General features: G+C 42.5%; 1 protein-coding gene across 2 annotated transcripts in view; it reads right to left on the reverse strand.

Moving 5' to 3' along the window:
* Nucleotides 1–23,211, reverse strand: part of ZFYVE1 (zinc finger FYVE-type containing 1) — a 46,845-nt gene extending 23,634 nt beyond the window's left edge. The window contains exons 1-3 of one of the 2 annotated variants that reach the window (XM_014835738.3): nucleotides 22,966–23,211; nucleotides 20,714–21,635; nucleotides 1,480–1,984 (exon numbers count right to left, since the gene is read on the reverse strand). In XM_014835738.3, the coding sequence (XP_014691224.1) occupies nucleotides 1,480–1,984; nucleotides 20,714–21,226 (1,018 nt within the window). In that variant the 5' untranslated portion in view covers nucleotides 21,227–21,635; nucleotides 22,966–23,211. The remainder of the gene's footprint in view (nucleotides 1–1,479; nucleotides 1,985–20,713; nucleotides 21,636–22,965) is intronic. The other variant, XM_070514021.1, reaches the window with a different exon arrangement.
* Between the last annotated feature and the right edge of the window lie 4,361 nt (nucleotides 23,212–27,572).

Consider the following 27,572-nt stretch of genomic DNA (forward strand, 5'->3'; position numbering starts at 1 on the left):
AACCACTGGGGGAAGAGCATTCCATGCAAAGATGGGAACAGAGATGCAAAGGTGGGAACAGAGACCAGGCTGGGATGGCTAGTGGAGGGCGTGTGCACACACACACACAGGGAAGGGAGAGGGGATGAAAGGGATAACTAGAGGAGTTCGGAGACACAGGCAAGAGTTAGGGTGAGGACACCATAAGTAGGAGTTTGGATTTGATTTTGATGTAGTAGAAAGCCACTGATAGGTTGTAAGCAAGAGTATGACATGATCTAAATTACAAATTAAGCTTTTAAAAGATTACTCTGGACACTGCGTGGAGAATGCACTGGAGGGGGCTGGAATGGGATTTAGGAAGCTACTGCAGAACGACTTGCAGTTCCCTGGACAGAACTTGTGCCTTTGAACCACCAGCATCTGCTCTTCCTAGAGCATCCTTCCTCCCCTCCCCTATCGAGCCAAGTCTCTGGAGTTCAAATGTTACCTCCTCTTTCCTAGATCCCGTTAGGAGGTGTAAAGTGTCCCTCTTCTGCACTCCCACAGCTCCAGTACCTACAACCACTACAGAACAGAACACACATGGTCTCCCCAACTAGACTGTGAGCAATTCAAGGGTGGGAATGGATTTCGTCAGCTTGGTGACCCAGTGCTCAGCACTCAACATTGTGCACTTAACAAACTTTGTTGACTGACTGAACAGGTAAATGATGTAACTATTTTAGGGGCCAACACTACTGTCCCCACCTGCATCCAATTACTGGCATTGCACCAGCTCCCTCATCCTCCCACTCAGCTGATGATCTTGCTTCCTATTTCTCTAAGATGACAGAAACAATAAAACAACTTACACACACACCACATCTACCTACTTACCTGCAACCATGCCCATATACTCTACCTGCTCTCCTGTTGTTACGGGGGAACTGTCCATGCCCCTAACTAAGGCCAACCTGTCCACTTGTGCATCACTCCAACTGTCCCTGCTCCCTCTCTTACATCTGCATTGTTCCCTTTCTAGTGAATCATTCCCATCAGTCCACATATATCTGCAATAATTCACATCTTAAATTTAAATAAGGGAAAACTCCTTGAAATCCCACATCAGCCTCCAGCTATCATTTCATTTGTCTGCTTGCCTTGATAGAATTCTTTGAAAGAGTTGAATATATTCACTACCTTAATTCTTGTCCTCCTACTCTCTCTTGATCCCACTCTGATCAGGCTTTCATGCCCACCATGCCTAGGAAACAGGTCTTATCCAAGACGCCAAGGACCTCTATACTGCCAAAGCTAACTGGCAATTCTCAATCCTCATCATGACCATAAGCCGATTTTCCATGGTTGATCACTCCATCTTTCTTCAAACAGTTTCTTATGTCTTGCCCAGGCAGAGATCCTTCTGGGCAATCCACCACCATCAAGTTACTGCAGCCCAATGGCTGCCTCTTTGTACCCAGAAAGGTCAATCTGTGACACAGGACCCTGTCTACTCACCAGAGCCTAACAGCTGAGTGTGCACAGTCTCATGGAAAATGATAACGGCGGGGCCCAGGGTGGACAAGGGGACATCCAGGCCACAGCGGGCAGTGGTAGCCTTGAGCTCCTTGGTGAAATGCTTCAGATAAGCTTCTGAGGCGTCCCCAAGGAACTTGAAGAGGTCATTATGCAGCCTGTCTGCGTGAGTTCGATAAATGACGAGATCTGAGATGGCCAGGACCTTAAGCAGCAGCCGTGTTCTCTGGCTTAGATTCACTGTAGCCCCCAAAAGCCCTTCCGTGTCTATCACTGCCACTTTGTGGACTGGGTCATACGCTGCCCACACGCCCACAGTGCAGGACTCCTGGGCAGGGGAGGTCTTGAAGACTTCACGCCCATAAAAGAAAGTGTGGTTGAGGGTATGAGACTTGCCATCACCAGTATTTCCGAAAATGGAAACCACCTTCAGATGCTGATCAGGTTTGCAGTCCAATTTCCTAATGAAGTCCTCTTCATTCGTTACCTTTCAAAAAAAAAAAAGACAATGAAATATAGAGACTGCAAAATAGCTAGGTTTACCTGCAAGAAAAACAAGTGCTCCCAGGATCAAGGTCCTCTAATGACTTGTGAAGACAGCAAGGAAAAGAAGCCCCAGGATAACAGCCTCCCACCCAGCTCTTACCCTTATAAAACAGTTACTAGGAACTTTCAAAGCCTCAGCCAGTATAAGAACTTAGTGATCATGAAAGAGCTAAAACTATAAAACTCTTAGAAAAAGACATAGGGGAAATCTTTGTCACTTGGGATTAGGCAATGGTTTCTTAGATAGGACACCAAAAGCAATCAACAAAAGGAATAAGAGATAAAACAGACCATCAAAATTAAAAACTTTTATTCTGCAAAGGACACCATCAAGACAGTGAAAAGACAACCCAAGGAATGGGAGAAAATATTTGTAAATCATCTGATAAAAGATACTCAACATCGGGGGTTGGCCTGGTGGCACAGCGGTCAACTGTGCACGTTCCACTTTGGTGGCCCGGGGTTTGCCGGTTCGGATCCCAGGTGCGGACATGGCGCTGCTTGGCATGCCACACTGTGGTAGGCGTCCCACATATAAAGTAGAGGAAGATGGGCATGGATGTTAGGTCGGGGCCAGTCTTCCTCAGCAAAAAGAGGAGGATTGACAGCAGTTAGATCAGGGCTAATCTTCCTCAAAAAAAAAAAAAAAAGATACTCAACATCATTAGTTATTAGGGAAATGCAAACCAAAACCACAATGAGGGGCCAGCCCCAATGGCTGAGTGGTTAAGTTCATGCGCTCTGCTTCGGGAGCCCAGGGTTCGCTGGTTTGGATCCTGGGCATAGACCTGGCACCACTCATCAAGCCATGCTGAGGCAGCGTCCCACATAGCAGAACTAGAAGGACTTACAACTAGAATATACGACTATGTACTGGGGCTTTGGGGAGAGAGAAAAAAAGAGGAAGATTAGCAACAGATGTTAGCTCAGGGCCAATCTTTCTCACCAAAAAGAAAAAAAAGGAAAAAAAAGAAAGAAAAAAACACAATGAGATACAACCTCACACCTGCCAGGAGGGCTATGATCAAAAAGATAACAACTGTTGGTGAGGATGTGGAGAAATTGCAATACTCACACATTGCTGGTGGGATTATAAAATGACACAGCCACCTTGGATACAGTGTGGCAGTTTCTCAAAAAGTTAAACATAGAGCCAGCCCTGATGACCTAGTGGATAAAGTTTAGGGCACTCCGCTTCAGCATCCCAGGTTCCGTTCTCAGGTGTGGAACCACATTACTCGTCTCTCAGTAGCCATGCTTTGGTGGTGGCTCAAATAAAAGAACCAGAAGAGCTTACAACCATACACAATGATGTACCAAGGCTTTGAGGGGGAAAAAGAAGGAAAAAGGAGGAAGATTGGCAACAGATGTTAGCATAGAGCAAATCTTCCCCTGCAAAAAACAAAAAAAAATAAACAAAAAAAGTTATAGAGTTACCATATGTCTCAGCAATTCCACTCCTAGATATAGAGAACTGAAAACATATGTCCACACAAAACCTAAACATGAATGTATACAGCAACATTACTCATAGTAGCCAAAAAGTGGAAACAACCTACATGTCCACCAACTGATGAATGGATAAACAAAATGTGGTATAGCCAAACAATGGAATATTATTCAACCATAAAAAGGAATGAAGTACTGATAAATGCTACATGTTTGAACCTTGAAAACATTCTGCTAAGTTAAAGAAACCAGACACAAAATGCTACACATTGCATGATTCCATTTATATGAAATGTCCACAACAGGCAAATGCATAGAGACAGAAAGTATATTAGTGGTTGCCAGAGGTTGAGGGAAGAAGAGAATAGGGAGTGACTGCTAATGGGTATAGGGTTTCTATTTGGGGTGATGAAATGTTCTGGAATTAGTGTAAGGGTTGTACAACTTTATGACTATACTAAAAACAATGAATTGTATACTTTAATGGACTGACATACATGGGATGTGAATTACATCTCAATTAGGCTATTTAAAAAGAGAAACTTCTTGGTCAAACTAATTTCTCTGTTTATAATTTAAAGAACACTGCAGTCCCTATAGAAAGTCAGGCCAGGAAGGAAGAGACCTGGTGCCAGTGAGATCCCAGACTGGAGCTCCAGAAAGATGCTCAGGGCCCCTACTCTCAGAATACAGAACCCCAGGGTCAGAGCTCCCAATCCAAACAGGCAATGCGCTGCTGCAGCTAAACAACTGATGAGCCTTCACACCAAGTATCCTCCAGCCACGAGAGAAAAAACACCTTCCTCCTTCTCAAGAGTACTGGTTGATAAAAAGCAGTTAGAGAAATGTACACAGACCACTGGGTGCGATAATATGATAGGCCCTCATTTCCCACAACCTCATCAAGATGGTAAACCACTCGTTATTCTGTTAATGACATCATTACTGTTACATTATTAAGAGCCCTAATGTTGATGATAACACTAACAATTTTCTGAATGCCCAGTACCATGACAGTGCCCTCCACCAGATCCATGAGGGCAGGACTGTCTATCTTATCTTTACATCCCTAGCAGTTGGGACACAACCTGGCACAGAGGAGGCACTCAATATCTAGTTAATGAATAAATGAAGGAATGAATGCCAAGCACTTTGCTGGGTACTTTAATCACTTTTCTCCACCCTGTATTTTCCACAGTGCTTAACACACAGCAGCATTCAATAAACGGTGATGGGCTCACTGATCTCCCAGATAACCAAGAGGGAACAAGGAGTTACAGAGAACAGCCCATTTTGGACCAGTGTCACTCAGCCTGGTTCCAAGCTGCTCAGTTGGCCAACAAGAGGAACAAAACAAAAGCTCCATAAACCTCTACCAGCAAGGAGTCAGATAAGGTCAAGAGTAGCCGGCTGCAAGAGCCATCCACCTTCTCAAACAGTCCTCAGGAGGAAGATGAGGCCTGGAGATTTTCTCCCCTGGAAATCTACTCTGTCATGAATCCGTTAGCCCACAAAACAACTGCTATCCAGGATATGTAACAGCAAGCACAATTAAATGTCTCAGGACTCATATTGATTAAGTGCCCACCAAATGATGTACATAATATATATAAACAACTTGTTTGAGATGAAAATAAAACGCTCCCTGTTAGCATGTGGGGATATCGTTTTGGCACCTGGTGACCTGGGGTATGTTAAACACACACGTTCATGTGTTGGGCATACGCATCTGAGGCCACTGCAAAGAATTCTGGGAGGAGGAGCTCAAAGCCCTAGGTTGGTTTTTCTACTGACGAGCCCTGGACAATCATAAAACATGTACTGACTATGTTTTTTCACGTGTAAAATGACGATATAACCATCCTGGCCTCCCCTGACTAGGCAGTGGTCGCTAATTAAATAAACAGATAAATAAGAAAATGCCTGGCAAAGTGAACCATGCTTCATTTTTCCTTCTTCTGTCTTTCACACTATTTTGCTTCCTGTTAGACTACTCAAGTCATCCTTAACCTCTGGGCATTTTCCCCTGAGCCAGAAAGGAGAGAACAGCCTAGGCTTATGCAGTAGCAAGACTGGTTTTCAGTCAGGGGAGGAAAAGGTAAAGAAAAGATAAGATTCCTTTTGACGACGGAAGGAAGGGACCAGAAGGGAACAAGGCTCCTGCTCTACTTGTTCTGCCTGTTTGCAATCAACGATGCCACTTTGCTCCGTTCCTGGAATGAAACAAGCTACCTGACTCTAAGCCCTGCCAACTGGCCACCCCACCCAACTCCAGAACATTTATGAAATGGTCCTTGGCCCTGAGGCAACAGCAAAAGCAGGAGCGACACCAAAGCCAGCCCTCCCTTACTTCCACCTTCCATCTCCCCAAGGCTTGCTAGACCATCTCTTGGACCTCAGACAAGTCAGAAACACCGAAATTCCACTCATGGCTTTGCCACTATGTGGCCTTGGAAAAGTTACTTAACTATTAAAGCCTCAGGGAAACAAGATAATAACAGATTCTACAACCCCCAGGGATACTGAGAGGACTAAATGAGATAAAGCATGGAAAGGGCCATAGCACAATGCCTGGCACACAGTTTCCCCACTGGGAAAACATCCAGGTGCACAGCAGGAGTAGATAAACTTGCACCTGCTTGTTGCTCAAAATTCAGGGACTGGATCAGCAATCTGGTGAGATCTAATCTGATTCTACCTAAAAATGAAAGCTCTCACTGCTAGCTTCTGATAACTCCTTCCCTCTCCCTCTAACCAAAACAACATGGGGCCGGCCTGGTGGCACAGTGGTTGAGTTCACGAGCTCTGCTTTGGTGGCCCGGGATTCATGGGTTCAGATCCCAGGTACAGACATACGCACTCTCATCAAGCCATATTGTGGCAGTGTCCCATATGCAAAATAGAGGAAGACTGGCACACATGTTAGCTCAGGGACAATCTTCCTCACCAAAAAAACCCCCCAAAACTCCAACATGTTATTATTAATGCTGGCTTTATAGCTGACTCTAATCTGATCGTCTAATATCAGATCAGTCTTTAAGAAATCAAACAGTACACCTCTCTCTTTCTCACCCACAAAGCTTTTCACTTTGCATGGAGTTGCAAGTAGAGTTTCTAAAATGAAATTTAACAGGACTCAGTGATCTCCATTGTTCTAATCTAGAATTCAGAGTAGTTTATGGCAGTGAGAAATGTCCAGCAGTCAACCCCTGACCCAAGCAGGCAATGACAATGATGACCATCTCCCTCAAGAAATTCCTTCTTAGCCCTCAGAGACTCATTCCAGGAAGAATGACCACGTGGGAATTGTCCTGAGGAGGCCTGGGAAGGGAAAAGCAAGAGATGGGAAGGAACTGAAGTGCAGAGCCTTGGAAGGAGGGAAGTTTAACAGACGACAGTCTGAGACTCTAGAAGTTAAACCCCAAAGGCACCAGCAAACACTCCCAAGGAAAGTAGCTAGCATCAAGGTCCTTTCAGTTCTGGCCTCTCTGGATGAAAAGGATCCAACTTATACCAACTACAGTAATACGGTCCTCTAAGTGTTATAAAGCTGTTCTCTCCCTGCGACTGAGGGCAAAACTCAGCTCCTTCCCCGAAGTAACAGAAAGAGCTAAGGGAAGCTTGCTTGCTCCCAGTCACGACCTAGTGCTTATAATACATCCCACCCCTGAGCCAACCAAGATTATTTCATACCTCTCCATTGAGATTCTCAAGCCAGCCTAAGTCAATCGTTATTCCCAAAGTTAAGTTCCTGTTAATTACTTTTATTTGTTGGTCTGTTTTATTTTGCTTTCATCCCATTTTTGGCTGAGTTCAGAGAAAGAGAAAGAACCCAAAGAAACCAAACAAGATTCTCACTCTTTATCAGAACTGGGACCACTATCCCAAAAGGAAACTAGAACTTGACTACTTCATGTAATCCCGACAGTATCGAGCTTCATCTGGTGTCTAGCACTGACCTGATGATGTTCGACCAGCACAGGTACAGAACGTAAGTAACATTTTCCTTCTTCTAGGGGAAGGAAAGGAGATGTGGAAGGTGAGAAAACTCTTCCTTGAAAGATCAGAGCCACTTTTATCACAGTGAAAAGAACTCCAGGCTACGATTTAAGTCCATGGCCTAATTTTCAGACAGGATTTTACTTAAACTACATCAAACAGTTCAGTCGTCAGTCTATTTTTAAAGCCCAAATGATAAACAGGTTCCATTCCAATAGGATACCCCTACTGCTAGAAAGTTCTATTAAACCTGTTTCCCCAACCCGGCAAGCTGAGAAAATTTCCTTTCATTCTACCTTAAAAGGAGTGTATATCTATGCGTTTATCCACGTATATGTTGACAGAGTTTCATGTAAAAACACAATCATTTCTCAATCAAATGTTTTCTTAAGACCACTGAAGTCACAAGATTGGCTTCACAAACACACTGAGCGCATTTGTAAGGGCAAAGATCACTTTCTTCCACTCCAGTGTCCCCAGAGTGTTCCACGACTCGAGAGGTCAGGAATCCTCCTCCCATGTCTTACACTACCCATGGTGCTTCTGACACAAGGCCTCACAGACACTGCCGGCAGCTCCCCTCCCACTCCAGCAGGCAAGAGAATGTTTCTATGTAGAGAAGGGCCACAGAACGAATCCTTTAAAAAGAGTCATTTTTAGCTTCATTCTCAGGTTTTTTGACCATACCCAACTCACTCAGTTCAGTTCTCCATTTATATCTGAATAGAAAGCTTTCCAAAGCAAAGTTGAATTCGGAAGACAGACTGAAATAACAAGTCATCCTCAAGACCCACGTCATCCTTAAAGGACTCTTCCAAGGAGCTTCCAGAGGGGAGATGCAGCCCCTCTTTTAAATGGCATGGCACACCTATATTTGGCCAGCTATAAAAACAGACACAAGGTCTGGTAAAAGCTCTGGGACTTAGCAGTAAAAGCACCAACGGAGGACAAGAGAGCCAGGTTTAAGTCCACCTCTACCTGGATCACACCAGGGACAATTTACTCAACACTTCCCTGGCGCAAAGTCTCCATTCTCACCCACCATCTCTGGTAACATTTTCCCATTCTTCCTGGTTCTGAGCTTCCCAACCAGAATGTACTCCACGCTGGCAACGGGTCTGGTGTGGTGTTCATCACTGCAGCCCTAGCACAGGGCCTGACACATAACAGGAAATCAACACATACTGTAGGTAAATGAATGAACACAGCACAGAGTGCCTAGGTGCTACATTCTCTCTGAGGAACGGAACAGTGTAGCAGTATCATTAAGGGTTTAACCGACTTGCTTCTACCACTCACTGACTGTAGAACAATCTTAAAGAAGTTACTTAACTTCTCTGGACCTCAGTCTTCCCACCTGTAAAATGAGGACAACAACGTAAAATACTTCATAGGGTTGCTGTGAGGATCACATGAGATCACGCACATCAGGCCCTCAGCGCAGTAGAGGCATCCGGTAAATGCCAGAGAAGTGCTGACTGACATTACTGCTCTAGTGGCCCTGATTTGCCTCTAGGCCACGGCTATCACCACCACCACAGAATTTCATTCCATTTTCCCAAGTAAAAACCCTCCTGAGGAAAGGTTTCCAGTAAATGCCTCATTAAAGAATTAGGGAAAATGAGACAAAGAAGATACTTACTCAATACTTACCACTCCCTCCTTAAAAGAATGTATCTTTTCAATTAAAAAAAAAAGCTGTTAGAAGATTGCCTAATACATATATTATGCATAAGAAAGCACTCATTCTTCAAAAGAACGATGTGACATGATTCCAAGAATTATTACTACACCAGAGACTCACTAAAATGCTCTTCTCACAGTTCATACTTACAATCTTAATAAATGATACAGCCTTAGAAGGAGATCTTTTTGGCGTATGAGGTAGAGAATGAAAGGGGCCTGGTTTCTTTTCTATAAGGAATGTGAGAGTGGAGCCGGGTGAAGTAACAATATAACATATAACTATTTAAAGTCAATAACAATAGTAACCCTTCCAGCAATATCACCCTCTTCTGAATTTCCATAATCCTCTCTATACTGCTCTCACACCATCCACCTTTTTTCTACGTATTTGTCTTCTGTTACCACTAGACTATCCTCTCCCCAAGCACAAGCTCAGAGTCTTAGTGCCTCTTTCTATCTTCTTCAGTTGTCAGCACATAGTAGGCACTCATTAAATGATGAATTAATGATTCAACTGATTTATTCTCATTAGCACATTTCATTCATTCAACAAATATTATTTGAGTACCTACTAGGTGCCAAACACTTTTCTAGATGCTGATGAAATAAGAGGCAAAAATCTCTACCCAATGAAATGCTCTAAAATTGACTGGTGATGGTTGTACATATCTGTGAATATACTAAAAGCCATTGAATTGTACACTTTAAAAGGGTGAATTGTATGGTACATGAATTATACCTCAATATAGCTGTTTTTAAAAAAGTAGAGCCTGGGGGAGGGAGGAGGGCAAAAGGGGTAACTAGGCACATGTGTATGGTGATAGATTGTAATTAGTCTTTGGGTGGTGAACAGGATATAATCTACACAGAAATCGAAATGTAATGATGTATACCTGAAATTTATATAATGTTATGAACCAATGTTACCACAATAAAAAAAAAAAAGAAAAAGTAGAGCCAGCCCTGATGGTCTAGTGGTTGAAAGTTCAGCGCTCTCACTGCTTTGGCAGCCCAGGTTCATTTCCTGGTCGCAGAACCACATCACCAGTGTGTCAGTTGCCATGCTGAGGCGGCAGCTCACGCAGAAGAACTAGAAGGAGTCACAACTGGGATATATAACCATGCCCTGGGCTTTGGGGAGAAAAATAAATAAATAAAACTTTAAAAATTAAAAAGTAAATGCAACATTAAAAAAGGATTAAGATATTAGTGGCTTTCTTTTATTGTAAAATTAAGATGAAATTTTATACTTTTCTATAGTTCTGTATTTTAAAATGCTGAGTCTATGTTATTTTATAATTGGAAAATAATAAAAGTTGTCCAAAAGAGACAAAAAAAAAAAAAAAAAAAAAAAGGGGGCTGGCCCCGTGGCCGAGTGATTAAGTTCGCGCGCTCTGCTGCAGGCGGCCCAGTGTTTCGTTGGTTCGAATCCTGGGCGCGGACATGGCACTGCTCATCGGACCACGCTGAGGCAGCGTCCCACATGCCACAACTAGAAGGACCCACAACGAAGAATATACAACTATGTACGGGGGGCTTTGGAGAGAAAAAGGAAAAAATAAAATCTTTAAAAAAAAAAAAAAGAGACAAAAAAAAAAATCACTGCCCTCTGGAAAGGACTGCTTAACAGGTACAGGGTTTTGTTTGGGGGTGACGAAAACGTTTTATTAGTAGATAGAGGTGGTGGTTGCACATTGTAAACGTACTAAATACCACTGAACTGTTCACTATAAAATGGTTAGTTTTATGTTATGTGAATTACATCTCAATAAAACATTGCCGCCCTCATGGGGCTAATGGGGAGAAGAAAGACAATATTCAAACAATTAAAATATACGGTATACAAAATGTCCATCAACAAGTGAATGAACAAATTGTGTTACATCCACACAGTGGAATACTATTTAGCAACAAAAAGAAATGAACTGAGATATGCAACAACATGGCTGACACTCAAAAACATTATGGTGAGTGAAAGAAGCCAAATACAAAACAGTACAGCATGATTCTATTTATATAAAACTCTAGCAAAGTCAAATCTATAGTTATAGAGAACAGATCAGGGACTGCTGGAGACTGACTTCCCAGAGGCACAAGGGAATTTTTTAGGGGGATGCAAATGTTCCCTATCTTGATTGTGGTTACACTATGTAAATACATTATGTCAAAACTCATAGAACCGTACACTTAAAATGTGTATGTTATATTATGTGTAAATTATACCACAATAGAGTTGATTTCCAAAAGTACATGTTATGTCAAATGGTGCTAAGTGGTGTGAAGCAAAATCAGGAGATGGGACTAGGACTACAAAGTGGGGGCAGGGGTTGCTCTTTCAAATATGGGGCTCAAGGAAGGCTGCACTTTAAAGCCAAACCTTTTTAGGTCTATCCTTTTAAAAAAAATGTAGCAAACTCAATTTTCTGTGGTAAGGAAAGGAAGAGAAATGTCATGAACAATCCAAAACAGTACATAAGCCTAAAATCATTTATATTTAGTTCTAGAAAAAACTTTTTTCCCCTGGCAGTGGCAGATTTAACTTCTTAATTCATGAAAGGAATGAGGAGAGGGAGAGAGAGGGACAGAGGAAGGGAAAAGGAGAGAAGGAAAGAGGGAGGGAGAGAGGGAAGAAAGAAGGAGGGGAGAGAAGGAGGAGGGAAGGGAAAAGAAGGGAGGAAGGAAGGGAAGGGGAGAGAGAGACAAGGAAGGAAGGAAAGAAAAGAGAGAAGAGAGGAGAAGAAAAAGAAAGGCAAGCAGGCTGTCTGTCTGTCTGCCAGACAATCCAGATCTGACTGAGACCCAGGGAAAAAATAATAGCGCACCCTGTGACCCACTGATGACAAACTAAACCCATAGTCACCAGGACCAAAAAGGGTGTGCAAAAATAATTAAGACATCTTTAAACAGCCTCTACTCGGAGACAAGTACAAAAGCAAGCTGGGCTTTCCGGGGAATGAAGGCCCCTGTCATTCCTCCCCAGACTCACTTAGCCTCTGAATTTTCATTTTAAAACATTTTTTCAGAGAGATTACTCAAACTAATAAGGCATATAATTGACACTCAACAAACGTTTATAACTGTTGTTGAATGATACATATGAAGTGAACTGAGCTCTCTGAAACACAAGGTTATGAGAGATTATGGAGAAAACAGTTTGGCCATGTAGATGATACAGTCACAAAATAGAAGAGATTGGGCTGGAAAGTAGAGGAATTTCTAGAATACTCTATGACAGCTGAATTGTTCGGGATTACATTGTCTCTTAACAAACCTGGTGTCTGTGACCACATGCCAGAATCAGGCTCTGTGAGTTCTTTTCAAGCACTCCAACATCTAGAGTCAAATTCCCTGGGAAAGACAGCAATAATCCAGTCTCAAGTAGAAGGAAATCAGGAAGGTCCTCCAGAGAAGTCAAGCCAGAGGTCAGGTGCTTATGTAAGGCCAGTAGACATACTTCTCTGCCCAAGAACTCCAGCCACCACCAAGGCGACCACACAAACCAGTCAAACAGAGCCTCAACTGCTGGCCAAAAGCCACTGGAAAGAATGAACAAAACATCCTCCAAGGAAGCATCCAACCCTTCCTGCCTCCAAAAGTCCCTCCAAGTCCCTTCCCATCCATCCTTCCAATTCTTCTTGCCTGGAGATATCTCTGTTTTCTTTCCCTGCTTCAGGGTCTCAACCATTAGCTCTCCTCTGATTTCCCAACACCAATCAAATGTGATCGATACATTTAGCAGTCCTAACCTCAGAGAGAAACGAGCTCATGGGAGCTCCTCCCAAAACAAGACTCCCCAGAAAAGTTCAGCCTCCCCAGAAAAGTTCAGCCACCTGTCAGAAGTGCTTCCCCAATCTCCACGATAAACTCAAGGGTGGTACAGCCAGGGAAAACATACATATAAGGTATAAGTGTACATATACACATAAGGTCAACTTAGTAAGAAATCTGCCTGTTCTATTTCCCCCTGCTCAAAAAGCCAAATGTTTGCCCAATTCCAGAAAATCAATCACTTCAAGGAGGTGACAGACCAGAAAAAATAGAATCACACAAACTGGAGGTAACTTGAAATAAAGATAGGTTCCCTGAAAAGCTGACTCACGGTGGCTTATATGGGTCAAATTTTAAACAGCCCTGTACCAAACAAAATAGCCTCCCAGGTTAAATGCCAGGAGCCTGTTATAACTGAATGAGCCCAAGGCTGAGAAAGCTCAGAGGATGCTGAGCAGAAACCAAAGGCCCACAATAGGACCTCTTTCATCTTTCTGCTTGTCTGAGTCATCCTCAACCCTGCATTTCCCAGTAATCATGTACAATGCCCTCTCCCTACTACTATTACTAAACAAAAGGGGCTTTTACTTGGGTTTCTATGAGTAAAAGGCAGCAATGGGGGAGGGAATCTCTGTTACTCATCCAATTATTGCTTATTATTTTGACAGACAGCTTCTAAACAGATCTATGTTTTTTGGTTACATTTTTTTATATGGCACCTAAGAAGCAACAGTAAATAATTCATGTTCTGACTCAAACTAGCCAAAGGGCTAACCAGCCACAGCACCAAAATTAGGTCTTACATTATAAGAGTTTGGCCATTTGAGGAGAAAAATGGGGAAGTTCCATAATTCAGAAAATTACAATTCCCCCTGGCTCATGACCTATTGACCAGAGTTCAGTCCTGAGGGGTTTCTGCCAGCTTTTCTGAAACAGAGGGCCTAGAAAGAGCAAGCCCCAGCAAGGTACCCTAGACCAGGAAGCAGAGGAGAGGGCCGAGGGGTCATCAGCAGATGAGTCTAAGACAGAAGGAGCACAGGAATAATTGGCGCAGAGCCGCACAGCCAGTTTGTGGTCAAGGATTCCCATACAGTATAAAAACATCCTCTACTATTTTCCATTCCTGAATCCCACTAGAATAATGTCTCTTTTAGCCAATTAAAAAAAAAACCAAAGTCAAGCCCCAGTATTTTGAGCCACACTATTCTGGGATTGTAAACAAGTGAAGCAGCCAAGCAACGTGATGGGTCTTCTTAAAGGAACGGTCTCAGTGAGATGAAGTCCACTGCTGATTTCACTGAAGGAAGGACAGAGAAGACTCACCTTGGCCTCTCACTTCAGAGAGGGCCCAAGGCTGTCTACTGCTGAATCGAGGAGAGCCTGCCCCAATGTACACTTTCTGAGCCTCTCCTTGACCACTCCTGGGTCACCAGGCTGCCTTATCACCTTCATGTTCAGCATGAGGGGACCCAACTTCAGGAGTCTTTTGGCATTTGCTCCCTGGCTCTCCTAATGGCCCAGTCAAGGGTCAGTCAGCATGAAGGTGAAATTTCTTGTCAGTTTGCTGCTCTATTCTCTTGGAAAGAGGACAGTTATAGGAATTTTGTAGTTTTGTAGAAGAGATAAAGTGGAGAATGGGGTGGTTGTGGAAAAAAGAAAAACTTGTATGGGATTTTATATATATATATAAGAATGAAGAAAAAAGTGACTTTTAATTTTTCACCTTTTTTTCTCACTGACGAGTAAACACTGATAAGATGTCTGAATCTCTCACAAGACCCAACAGATAAGAAAATACTATCATCTTCCTCCATTAAGAACTCTGTTAGAACTTTATTCTTCTAACCTTTGAGTTATTTGCTAAGAGTGTTGTCTCAAACTTCAAAAGATTATGGATGATTTGTCAGTGTGGATCATTTACTTATCATGGGCTCTAAATAATGGATCCTAAGTCTTTTGGTTTTCCTAGTACAGTTCCACTGAGGCCTAGAAAAATCAATGACTACAATGCAGAAAGTCTAACCATTTCACTACAGAGGTTACAAAATATGCCCCCCAAAAATACTGATTTCCTTTAGATTACTTCTGAGGAGCTAACAGAACCAAAAGAGAGAGGAAAAACTGATTAAAGGTCTTATTCCTGATATATTTTCCACTTCACTGGAATCAAAATCTCCCATCAGACCAAACCTTCATCTGTTAGATCAGTCTCTCTGTCTCAGCCCTACTGACATTTTATACCAGACAACTCTTTTTGCAGGGGGGCCGCCCTATGCATTATAAGATATTTAGCAGCACCCTGGCCTCTCCCAACTAGCCAGCAGCACAACTCCCTTATAACTCAACTGTGACAACCAAAGCTGTCTCCAAACATTGCCAAACGCCCCCTGGAGGAGCAAAATCCCTCCTGGTTGAGAGCCACTGTATAAGGTAATACCAAATGACACTAATTTAGCTCTCGTTATTGTAGGACTTGAGTTCCAAAAGACTTAGTTTTACCAATTTAAGTCAATAAAATCTGGGGTATTAAGCAAGTGTGATTTGCACAAACCACATGCCAAGGAGTCACCAATGAGTTCTCTCCTTCCTCACCCTCTACCCTGTAAGAGCGTTCCTGTTTTACATCCAAACTGTCCCAAATTCATCAATGTCTTTCCATCTCTCCACGTGAATGATAACACCAAATCTAAGCCACTTGTCACCTCAAGTTCTACACGAGTCTCCTAAGTGGTCGCCCTGCTCTCCCTCTGGCCCCTCTACAATCACTACAATCTAGTCTTCACACTAAATTCAAAGGCCATCTCTTAAACACTTCTATCAGGTCATGTGACTTTCTATATAAAGGAGTCTAGCGCTTCCCATTACACTTAAAATCCACACTGATTTCTATGGCCTGCAAGGCCCCGCACGACCTGCCACCTGTTTTCCTCTGCACCTCTTTCCTCACCATTCTCCGCCAGCTCACTCCAGCGACACTGGCATTCTTTCCATATCTCAAGCATACCATCCCACCTTCTTTCTGTTCCCATTCCCCCCTGTCTAGAGGCCTATTTCCCCAGGTGGTATTAACTAACCATCAGGTCTTTGCTCACAAGTCACTTCTACAATACAATCTTCCATCACCATCCTGCAAAAGTGGCTTCCAAGTCACTCCTCAATAACACTTCCCACATCTGAACCATCTTTTTATGTGTTTTACATGTGTGAACTCTGTTTTCCCCGCTTGACTGGTAAGCTCCATGACAGCAGGGACCAAGTCTTATTAACCACGGGTCCCTGAAACCTAGAAAGTGCCTGGCACAGAATCTATGCTCAATAACTGGAATGAATGAATGAATGAATGTCTTTGGCTAGCAGGCCAAATGTATCCATTTTAGGGCCACAAAGGAGTTCTTGCTTCTGAGACCAAAAGTTAGTCTCTCCTCAAATTTATCACTAGGGTACACACTCAAATGACAAGGAAATGATAAAATTTTCACTTCTAAAAGGAAGTTTTTGTCTTTTAGGTTTTCCAAAAGAAACTGAGTAATACTCAAATTGCAAGCAACAAATCAACAAATCTTAGGGGACACTAGGCCATAGAATTTGAGGAAACCACACATAAGTTACAGCCTACAAGCTGTTAAAATAATTCCTATGTACTAAACTCAAAATTATCAAAACCTACAAATGCCTAGAAATGAGAAAACAAAAATAAAGTTGGGGCCTAACTCATAGAATCTTTACGGCTCTGAGTAAGGAGTTCTTCAGTGATAACACTGTCTTACATTTATATAGAGCTATGTTTCATTTGATGCTCAGAGAAGACATGAGGAATCAGTGAACTGATGTTATCGACCATATGAAGCTTAATCAGAAAGTTTAAATGACTTGGTCAGAGACAGTAAGAGTGTCCCAGTTAGAGCAAGGATTTTGGAGCCAGATACCTATGTTCAAATCCTCTGCCACCTACTATAACTCGAGTTTGGCAAGTTACTTCATCTCTCTGTGCATCAGTGTCCTCATCTATAAAATGCAATGGTATAGGTGGAATGTTTGCGCCTCCCTAAAATTCCTATGTTGAAATCAATACGATGGTATTAGGAGGTGGGGCCTGTGGGAGGTGATTAGGTCACGAGGGTTAGCCCTCATGAATAAGATTAGTGCCCTTTTAAGAGATCCTAGAGCTCCCTTCTGCCTTATGAGGAAACAGGGAGAAGACGGCTGTCCACAAATCAGGAAGTGGGTTATCACCAGACACGGAATCTGCACCTTGATCTTTGACTTCCCAGCCTACAGAACTTTGAGAAATAAACTTCTGTTGTTTATAAGCCATCCAATCTATGGTATTCTGCTTTAGCAAGCCAAACTGACTAAGACACACAACTTACTTCATAGGGTGTGGTAGGCTGAACTCACCTCCCTGCCAAGATGTCCACGTCTGAATCCATGGAACCAGTGACACTTTATGTGGCAAATGGGACTTTGCAGATGTGGCTGAATTAAGAACCTTGAGATGGGGGAGATTATACTGGATTATCTGGGTGAGTGCAGTGTAATCAGAGGAGTCCTTGTAGGAGAGAAGGAAGAGAGACACAGACGGCAAGGTGACAACAGAAGCAGGGGGTGGGGTACGGACTGGAAGATGTTACACTGCTGCCTTTGAAGCTGGATGATGGGGCCACACACGGCCAAAGAATACAGAAGGCCTCTTGAAGCTAGAAAAGACAAGGAAACAAATACTCCCCTAGGGTCTCACAAGGAACACAGCCCTATAGACCCATTTTAAGGCTTATGACCTCCAAACTGTAAGAGAATAAATTTGTGTTGTTTTAAGCCACTAAGTTTGTGGTAATTTGTTACAGCAATAATAAGAGTTACCAGGATTAAATGAGCTCACACATGTAAAGTGCTAAGAATAGTTCCTAACACCATAGTAAGAGCTCTTTCATTTTAGCTATTATGAGCCAAGATGAGAAGCAAGGGGAGACTCACAGAAGAAATTCAGAGGCTAAGAAAATGAGATTCAGAAATTTGGTTATATCTATCTAAATTGAAAATGCATATATCATTTGACAAAGAGATTCCACTTCTAAATAGATTCACAGGATATTCAACACATCCTGTTTGTAATAACTCAAATATCCATTAACTGGTTAATATTACAGAAAAACCATTCAACAAAACACTAGGCAGCCTTTAAATAAGGAGGTAGACTTCAACATGCTGATAAGGGCAAAGATGTATCCTCTAGTGAAAAAAAGCCAAGGACAGAACAGCAAGTATATTAGGTTCCATTTTTGTTGAAAAATAAAAAGGATACATACATATATTCAGAAGCATACATTGAAAAAGTCTAGAAGGCATGCAGTTAACTGTCAATGGTGATCTAAGAAAGGAGACTAAGGGTAAGGTGTAAGAGGGACACTCTTGTCATTGTATGCCCTTTTAGATCATTTTAGTTTTTTACTAGATATGTGTGACATCCATTTTTAAAAAACTGAAGTTGAGAAGTGACACTGCCAATCTATCAACAAGCATTTTTGCGCTGACAACGTGCCTACTATTGTACATAACACAGGACATAAGACAGGGTCCTGCTCTCCAGGATTTTATATTCTAGCTGCATTTATAACTAAAAATACACAACTGTGTACCAAGGGGCTTTGGGGAGAAAAAGGAAAAAATAAAATCTTTAAAAAAAAAAACTGAATCAGGCATTTTCTCAAAGTATTTTTCCACTTGTGACTCCATGAGAACGAATCATCACCTAAAAAGAATGAATTCTATATCCAGTCCATTAGTCCCAACCAATGCTGCCTGCAATTAATAAACAGTTATTTCCTGGGAAGTGGTCAATGTTTACGAAGGGAGGAAAAGCAAAAGGAATCTTTACAATAACTCAATTATATACATATTACACACTACAAGAAAAAAAAGACGGAGAAAAATCATCTCTGGGTAGTTGGATTTGTTTTCTTCATTACACTTGCTTACATTTTCCTAATTCTCTACCCTGGAACACATATTGATGCTACAAAAAGAAAAAAAACCACATTCTCCTCCCCTCAAAAGTACTGTGCCAACGGCCCAGTGGCGTAGCGGCTGAGTTCACACGCTCTGCTTCAGTGGCCTGGGGTTCACTGGTTTGGATCCTGGGTGCGGACCTACTAACTGCTTATCAAGCCATGCCGTGGCAGGCGTCCCACATACAAAATAGAGGAAGATGGGCACGGACGTTAGCTCAGGGCCAGTATTCCTCAGCAAAAAGGGGAGGATTGGCAGCAGTTAGCTCAGGCTAATCTTCCTCGGAAAAAAAAAAAAGAATGTGCCAACACAAGATCCACTAGGGTTACTGGTTCATCCCAAATCTGCCTCTCACTTTACAAAAGTGACAGCAATCCAAAGTATGACCTTCCAAAGGCTGACATTAAAGCGACCTGGTGGCAGAACCACAAGAATCATCCAAATCCACGAGTTCCATTTATGAAATACTTGGTCCACACTGTCGCCCAATTAGAGCAGAATCCATAATGAAGACATTATTGCTAACAAGGGAGGCAGAATGGGATCTAGGTCACTCTTCTATAACTCTACTAGTTCCTCTCAGCCAATAAAGAAAAGTCTACGTGAGCAAAGGATTCAGCTGACAATGGAAGTACATAGGAATCATGACATAATTTATTTCCATAAGCTTAACCAAGGAAGAAAGAGACAGAGATAAAAAATATTTAGTGGGTAAGTGGAGTTTTTCCAATGGCAAGTTACACAGGTACCGCTCCAATCTGGAGACTTGAGGAGTCGCCACTGCTACACGCACTGAGTCAATGAACCACAAATACTCCATGCTACTGACAAAAACGACAGACGGGTAGTGGACGCGATGTGCCAGGCCCTGTGATACAGCCTTTCCATTCCTAATCTCTTCGAATCCTCTCAACTACTACTCTAAAGAAGTGAAACTGAGGCACGGAGCTTAAATAATTTACCCTGGTTATATAGCCAGTGAGTGGTGAAGCCAGGATGTGAATTCAAGCAGTCTTCACTCAGAAGCACAGACCTTACACTACCTTCACTGGAAAGTATAAATATTATACTATTCCTGCCCCAATTGCCCTGAACTGTCAGATGCTATCATCTCCCCAACTTGCTCCTATCACACACTACCCTCTCCCCAACTCGCAATCAAATCAAACATTCTCTAGCTCTTCTGTAATCCTAGATGCCCTTACTGGCTTTTACTGATCAGAAGTCTATACATGAAAATAAGAAGAGGCCATCTGGAGAGAATGTTATCCTTATCAAAAGCCTTTTTTAAAAGGACGTGCCTCTTAAATGGAGATAACAGGTTTATGACTTATTGCCCAGGGACCCACTGTGAGTTTTTCTTTCCCTGCATACACACAGTCCCTCCTCCCTCACATTTATCACAACTTGCCAAAGTGCTCTCATTTAGAAAAATGTTCTAAATCGGTGCTAATAATAACCCAATAATAATAACAGCTACCACATATCGAGCACTTTTTATGCTACAGGCTTTACAAACACTGTCATTTCATCCTCACAACAACCCAATGGAATAGGCACTGTCCCCAAATTACAGATGAGAAAACTAAGGCTCAGAGAGGTAAAGTAATTCAGCCCAAGGTCAAGTAACTAAATCTGACTCCACGCAATTTACGCTTTTGGGGGTCTTGCCTTTTAGAGATTAAAATGTGAGCTCCTCCTGAACTTTCCCTGAGAGCTACCTTCCAACGACAGATCTGCTCCACTCTAACTAAGTGCTTACCTGAATTTCTTCATTTTCATCTACTAGGAGGAAGCTCACAACCTTCTCAGTCATCTTCTTCCTCTTGGTCTCCTCATCCATCTCTTCTTCCTCCAATAACTCCTGGACCTTAGTGACATGGTACACAGTAACGGGGTGTCGCCTTTTGTTACCCCCGGAATGAGTCCTCTTCTGACATTCCAGGCACAAGTTGATTTTACAGGTCTGGCACCTCACGGCTGCCCTCTGCCTGACACCTGGCAAATGCCCATTGGGGCCCTTGCAGGGGTCACAGTAAGGGACGTGGCCAGGTTTGAGTCTTATCCGCTCATGGTTTCTCAGGCGCTCCTGCCGATGGAGCTCCTCCTCGCAGCGGACACACTGCAGACTGCAGCACTCGTCACACTCAAACACAGCCTCGTCCGTCCCACTGCAGGCATAACTCTCCTGGCACACCAGCCCCGGATTCAGACCCTTCTCTGATGGGGAAGTCTGGGCACTCATACTCAGACTGATAAGGAAACCATCCACCATATAACGGTCACTGAGCTCTCCCCAGGAGTGAAGACAAGAGCTTTGAGTCTGAAGACTGCACAAAACTTCCACAGGGTTCTGAACACCTTAAAAAAAAAAAAAAAAAAAACCTTCGAGGTCCTATCAGAATTCTTCACACACTCACAAATGTTCAAATTTTTAATTTTCTGCCTCCAAGACTCCTGTATCAGCAGCAACGTCGATTTGGTTTGATGTTTTTATTCTCCATAAAGTGCAGGCAAATATGTGGTCAAAATTAACTCGAAAAGGTCTTTTATCTGAGAGGGGTTGATGGGTTCATTGAGGTGGGCTCATGGTTTGAGCCTCAGCTACAGGTTTTGGTAATGAAAGAGAGTGGTCAGGAGTTTTTCAATATAATCCAACCTCAAGTCAATATTTCAGGGGATACCTAAAATAGAGGAAGGAAAAGGGTTTCACTCATCTAAAAACAGAAGTACACCTTAAAAAAAAAAAAAGATTATGATTAAATATGAGGCCAAAATTCCTGAGAGAAATCTTATTCTTGCTTGTAAAACTTACACTGGCTCATTCTGATACCAGAAATTTCTTCTCAAAATCATGGCCAAGGTTCCTCCTTTTGGAAATAACCACCACCTCTAGACCCAAAGCATTTTAAGACACTTTTTTTGCTTTATTTCCCAGACTGAAATTCTCTGTACATTCAGTTATTAAATTCAGAATCAAAATCACTAAGCAAACACTCCTTGGAGGGACAAGCCTCTGCACTCCCACCTGGACCCCACAACAGGGAGAGGGGAAGAAAGAGGCCTATAAAAAACTAAAGAAATGATAATAATCATAAACTTTAGTTCTATCAAAGAACTGGACAGATCCAAGGGTAACTGGATTGTTTCAACTCTAGACAGATACCTACTAAGGACTCTACACCTGAAAACAAGAGTCACATTTCATGTTTAAAAACCATTATTGTACTTCCTTTTGTCCCTTCTCCAACTGCAAAAAAAAGGGAGCAACAGGAGACAGAAATCCTCCACCACGGCCCACTGCAAAACCAGTCCTGTAGCGAGTTAAAACGAGTAATTTTTCTGTCACTCAAAAAATAACTTCAAAAAAAAATCAGAAAGATAACTGGGGCAGGAAAGGGGCTTTTGTCACTTCTACAATTATATTCCTAACTCCCCTTAGCATTAACCCCCACTCTACCGCCCCAACAAAATGTAAAGCCCTCCTTTCAGATATTCCCTCCTCCACTACAGTAATCAATCTATCAACCTTATTTTTAGATAAACAAGGAAGGCAAAGGGAGTGACTAGGAGATCTTATTTACACCCTAACCTCAGACGTGCCCAACCAGCTCCCACAACGGAAACAAATAAAAATTTGTCATCATTAAGAAAAATACAAAATCAACCTTCCTAAGAACATCTCACAGCCTGCCAGGCAGAAACAATCTGCCCGTTCGGGCCCCCACCTCGACACCTCTCTCCAGCCTGGGATTCCTCACCCTTCCTTCTTCGGAGGCAACACCACCACAACCCGAGGGGCAGGAGCAGAGTCTAAGAACAAAGAAGGTCCCCCCAAATCCACCCCACACTGGCAGAGGCCAGAGCCGAATCCATTGTTTATACCACCCCACCCCCATCCCAGCCGCACCCGCCCCCCCTTCCTCCCAGGGCCAGCCGGAGCTCCAGGACTATCGCTCGCCGGCGCAGGGCCGTGCCCTTCCCTCCCTGACCGCGGCGGCCCAGGGACCCCACCACGGAGCAGCTCTGCCGCGGCAAGGCGGCGTTGCGAGACCGCGGGGCGCCGGTGCGGGCAGGGGCTGTTCCTCAGGGCACCGGTGGCTCCATCCTCATCTCCATCTCCGCCCCCCTCCTCCTTCGCTGCCTCCTGGGCTTCCTCCTCTCCTGTTGTCAGTTGGGATCAGCTGATCCGAGCGAACTTCTCCCTGCTCGGACTAACAGGAAGGCGTGAGCAGTGTAGCCCAGGGAGAGAGGAGCGGGAGTGGGTGGAGCCCGACGCCGGCCAGGGCGGAGAAGGGCGCGCACAGCTTCCTGGGAAATGTAGTTCTCCAGAGTTGCGTCCTCCCTCATATCCCGGAAGTGAAGGCTCTGAATGACTACAACTCCCAGTACAGAAGAGGTTGCCCTTGCGAGGAGGCGGAGGAGACAGGCCATCGAGCATTTCGGGACTTGGAGTTTTTGCCCTGCTTGTGGTTTCCGCAGGTTTTAGCGCGCGGTTTTGGGTAGTGGCTGGAGAAGTGGCGCTAAATTAGAGAACTGGTGTATTGTGTAGTAAAGGCTAGGCAAATAATTCGATTCTAAGTAATCCTTATTGCACACCATTCCTTCAGAAAATGTGGAAAAACAAGCAGTCTCCTCTTTTCTAATTTGACCTTAGGCAAACTAGGAAAAGACCAGAAAGAATCGATAAGAGAATATAAGTACTCTTGTGGGAGTTTTGTTTTCCCTTTACGGGTATTCTCCAAGGCAACCGTTAATTTTTTTTCCTACGTTTTATTTTCCTGACCTTTCCTTGTATAGTTTCAGAGCTTCTGAATTTTAAGTCATCTTTAAGTTAGACAGGGTACGTTTTCAGATAAGCCTGCAGGCTAATGGTTAACAGTATTATCTGTCTTTTTGTAGAAGGCCAATTATTTGTTTAGTGCTTTCACTTTTTGTTTTTTTCGCTTGTTCTTGGAACAATACAGGAAGAAATCCTAATATAAGGGAAAGAGCAGTGGTCTGAGATGGCAAATTCTGGGTGCTTGTTCTAGAAAGCTCTTTGGTAAGTCACTCAACCTCTCCACGAAATGAAGGAATTGTACTATGTAAACTCTGATGCCTCTGCCAATTCTAACGTTCTATGATTCTATCTTGATAATTGTTAACCCAAGAGAGAAAACTAAAGTTAAGTGACTTGCCAAGGTCACAGAGCAAATTATTGACAAAGCTGGGACAAGAACCCATCTCCTGACTTAGTTACATACTCTTTTACCTTATGTTTCAAAGGACATAATTAGACCATAGTCTAATTATAACAGTAAAACCAAATCTACATAATAATGAGTGAGCCATGTATGAGAGTTGCGTAGCTGGAAATTATGTTTTCAGGACTGGGCAGATAGCCAACAGTTGGACTAACTGCACAACATGACTGAGAATTTTTTTCCGATGCCACATCACAAACCAGGATATTAAGAACTAAGGTATCTATAGCTCTTTGAGGGAAGAGGAAAGGAGAAATTTTAGCAATTTAACGGGTCTTGAGCTAGGCTCTTGAGACTGGCTAACCTGCCATAAAATTTCCATAGAGGGGGCTGCCCCGTGGCCAAGTGGTTAAGTTCACTCGCTCAGCTTGCGCGGCCCGGGGTTTGGCTGGTTCAGATCGTGGGCATGGACATGGCACCACTCATCAGGCCATTCTGGGGCAGCGTCCCAAATAGCACAACCAGAGACACTCACAACTAGAATATACAACTATGTACTGGGGGACTTTGGGGAGAAGAAGAAGAAAAAAAGATTGGCAACAGATGTTAGCTCGGGTGCCAAAAAAAAAAAAAATTCTCTTAGAGAGTTTTCTTCTTAAGACTACCACTATAATTTTTGGTAGCCTTAATAGTTTGCTTTATACCACTAATTATAAAATGAGAGAATTGCTATATCCTGGGAACAAAATGGTATTTAATCCTTTTTAAAGCCAACAATACACATTTTAGAGTTATAAGAACCCCTAAAACTGGAAAATGATTACCTCCAAGGAGCATATCTAAGGTGAGGAAGAAGAAAGATTTAATTTAAACACATTTGTGCTCGTGGAATTTTTTTTACTGTGTAAGTGCAATATGTCAATAATCATGGGAAAAAAACCTCTTAACAGATAATTGGAATTACAAAACAAGTAGAAGACAAGTTTCCAGGCTTGTCCCCTTTAACTTCCCCGTTAAAGGGAGTCCTGAGTATAAACAGACAGATAGACAGACACACACACACACACACACACACACAATTGGTCTTCAGCTATTAAAATACGCACTCCTAAATTCATGTGGCTACATCCAGGTATCCACTGTGTATTAAGCCAAGTCTGTTCCCCAAATGTTGCTAAGAGATGGCATTCATTTCCTTGGTAAAATATGCTAGAATCCTACCTTCAGCCTTGCAGGCACGGAAATTTGATTTTATCTAGAGTGGATCCATCTCTTAGTGGTGGACACACACTAATACAAGCTTACCAGACTGAAGATGCCAATCCCACAGTTTACAATGAGATATTACTGTTACCCAGACTGAAATGCTCAAACGACACAGTTAGCACATTTATTCTCATGATATTGGTCCTATAGGAAAAGCCTACTGAAAGGGTGCTTGGTGAGTGTAGAATCAGAACAAGAGGAAAGTAGTCAGATCAATTAAATATTATGGTCAAAGGCTAACATGTGTAGACCTTCTGTTGGAGATGGTCTTTGCTCATGGAACCAGAATAATTGAATTCTTTTAAAGTTACCTTTATCCTTGACATTACATGACTACCCGGCAAGACAGAGCTCAGAAATTCACTCAATATAATTTTAAAAGAAAGCTAATTTGTTGGAAGGCTATTAGGTATCTTAGAATTGTTGAAAAAATTGGAAAACCTAGCTCAAAAACTGCTCAGAAACAAGGGAGGCAGTTAGCGGGAATCACAACCAAGTTCTCACCATAGGAAGTCAGGATACGCCACCATCATTAGCACTGTCTCCACTGAGCACCTTTGCACTGCACTCCCTATGATGGCAACTATGGTAAGCAGAATAATGGTCCCCCAAAGATGGCCACATCCTAATCCCCAGTACCTGTAGATATGTCATGTTACATGGCAAAAGGAACTTGCACATATGACTAAGGTTAAAGACCCTGAGATGGGAAGATTATCCTGGGTTATCCAGCTGGGCCCAATGTAATCACAGAGCAGCGTCTTTTCCTGGCTGTGGTCAAAGACAGAAGTAATGACAGAAAGAGTCAGAGTTTCTGACTTTGAAGATGGAGAAAGGGGGCCATGAGCCAAGGAATGCTGAGGGCCTCTAGAAGCTGGAAAAGACAAGGAAGTAAATTATCCTCTATGGTCTCGGAAAGGAACACAGTCTTTCCAACACCTTGGTTTCAGCCCGGTGAGACTTGTGTCCATCTTCTGACCCGTAAAACTATAATATAATAAACCTATATTATTTTAAGCCATTAAATTTGTGATAATTTGTGATAGCAGTAACGTAAAACTAATACAGCAGTGCTGCTGTGAATAATTTCTAAACTGTGTCTGCATGTTTACATCTCTCTCTCAAGATTCAAAATCCTGGGGACACGAGAATCTAGTCATCTCATATGGATCATATACCTATGGCCTGGATGTGAGGGAAGTAGAGTGAGGGAGGATCTTTTTTCTCTTGATTTCTAGAATGTGAAGCGTCACATAATGGGAAATTACCCCCAAAAGGAAGAGAGGTCGATGTCAGACCACAAAATAACAATAAATGTCCGTTAGAGGCAATCTTTATTTTGCCAAGAGGACCTTGCTTTATCAACTCTTAAATGGCAGACTTACTCCACTTCTGGTTGATAGTTTTTCTTGAAATTTCATCAGATTATATTTAAGTCCTACTGACCCATGAGCTCTATATTTCTCCATTAGTTAAGACAGAAATTGCAAATCAAATTGCCTTAATCAATTAAAAAAATGTATTGGCTCACATAACTGAACAATCTGAGCTATTACTGTTTCAGCCAAAACTCAATCTGGGAATCAGATAACATGCTCAAGACCTTGTTTCCTTCTCCATTTCTCGGCTTTGAGAAATGCACCCAACCAATTTTTGACAAAGGTACAAAAGCAATTCAGTTCACTACAGGAAGGGTGTTTTCCTCTATCCTAAAGGAAGGATGGTGCTGGACAAAAAATAGGCAAATAACCTCAACCTGAACCTCATACATAATTACACAAAAATAATTCAAAACTGATCATAGATTTAATCATAAAATGCAAAAAACTATAAAATTTTTAAAAGAAAACATAGAAAATCTTCAGGACCTAGGCTGGGTAAAGAATTCTTAGACATAATGCCAAAAGCACAATTCATAAAGGAGATAATTGATAAAAGTAGATCTCATCAAATTAAAATTTTTTTCTTTGTGAAAAGGCTCCTGTGAACTATACCATGAGTTGAGAAAATAAACTAAAAATATGTATTCAACATAGGAAAACAAAAGTTGTATTCAACATAGGAATTCAGGCGGTATTCAAATATTGCCCCTTGATTTTTACTACTAAGGCTAAAACAATAGGGCCTCCATATCCACATAAACAATCCGCAGTTGGTTGAAATCACAGA

This window comes from Equus asinus, chromosome 7, assembly GCF_041296235.1.
Source record: "Equus asinus isolate D_3611 breed Donkey chromosome 7, EquAss-T2T_v2, whole genome shotgun sequence".
Taxonomy (NCBI): Eukaryota; Metazoa; Chordata; class Mammalia; order Perissodactyla; family Equidae; genus Equus; species Equus asinus.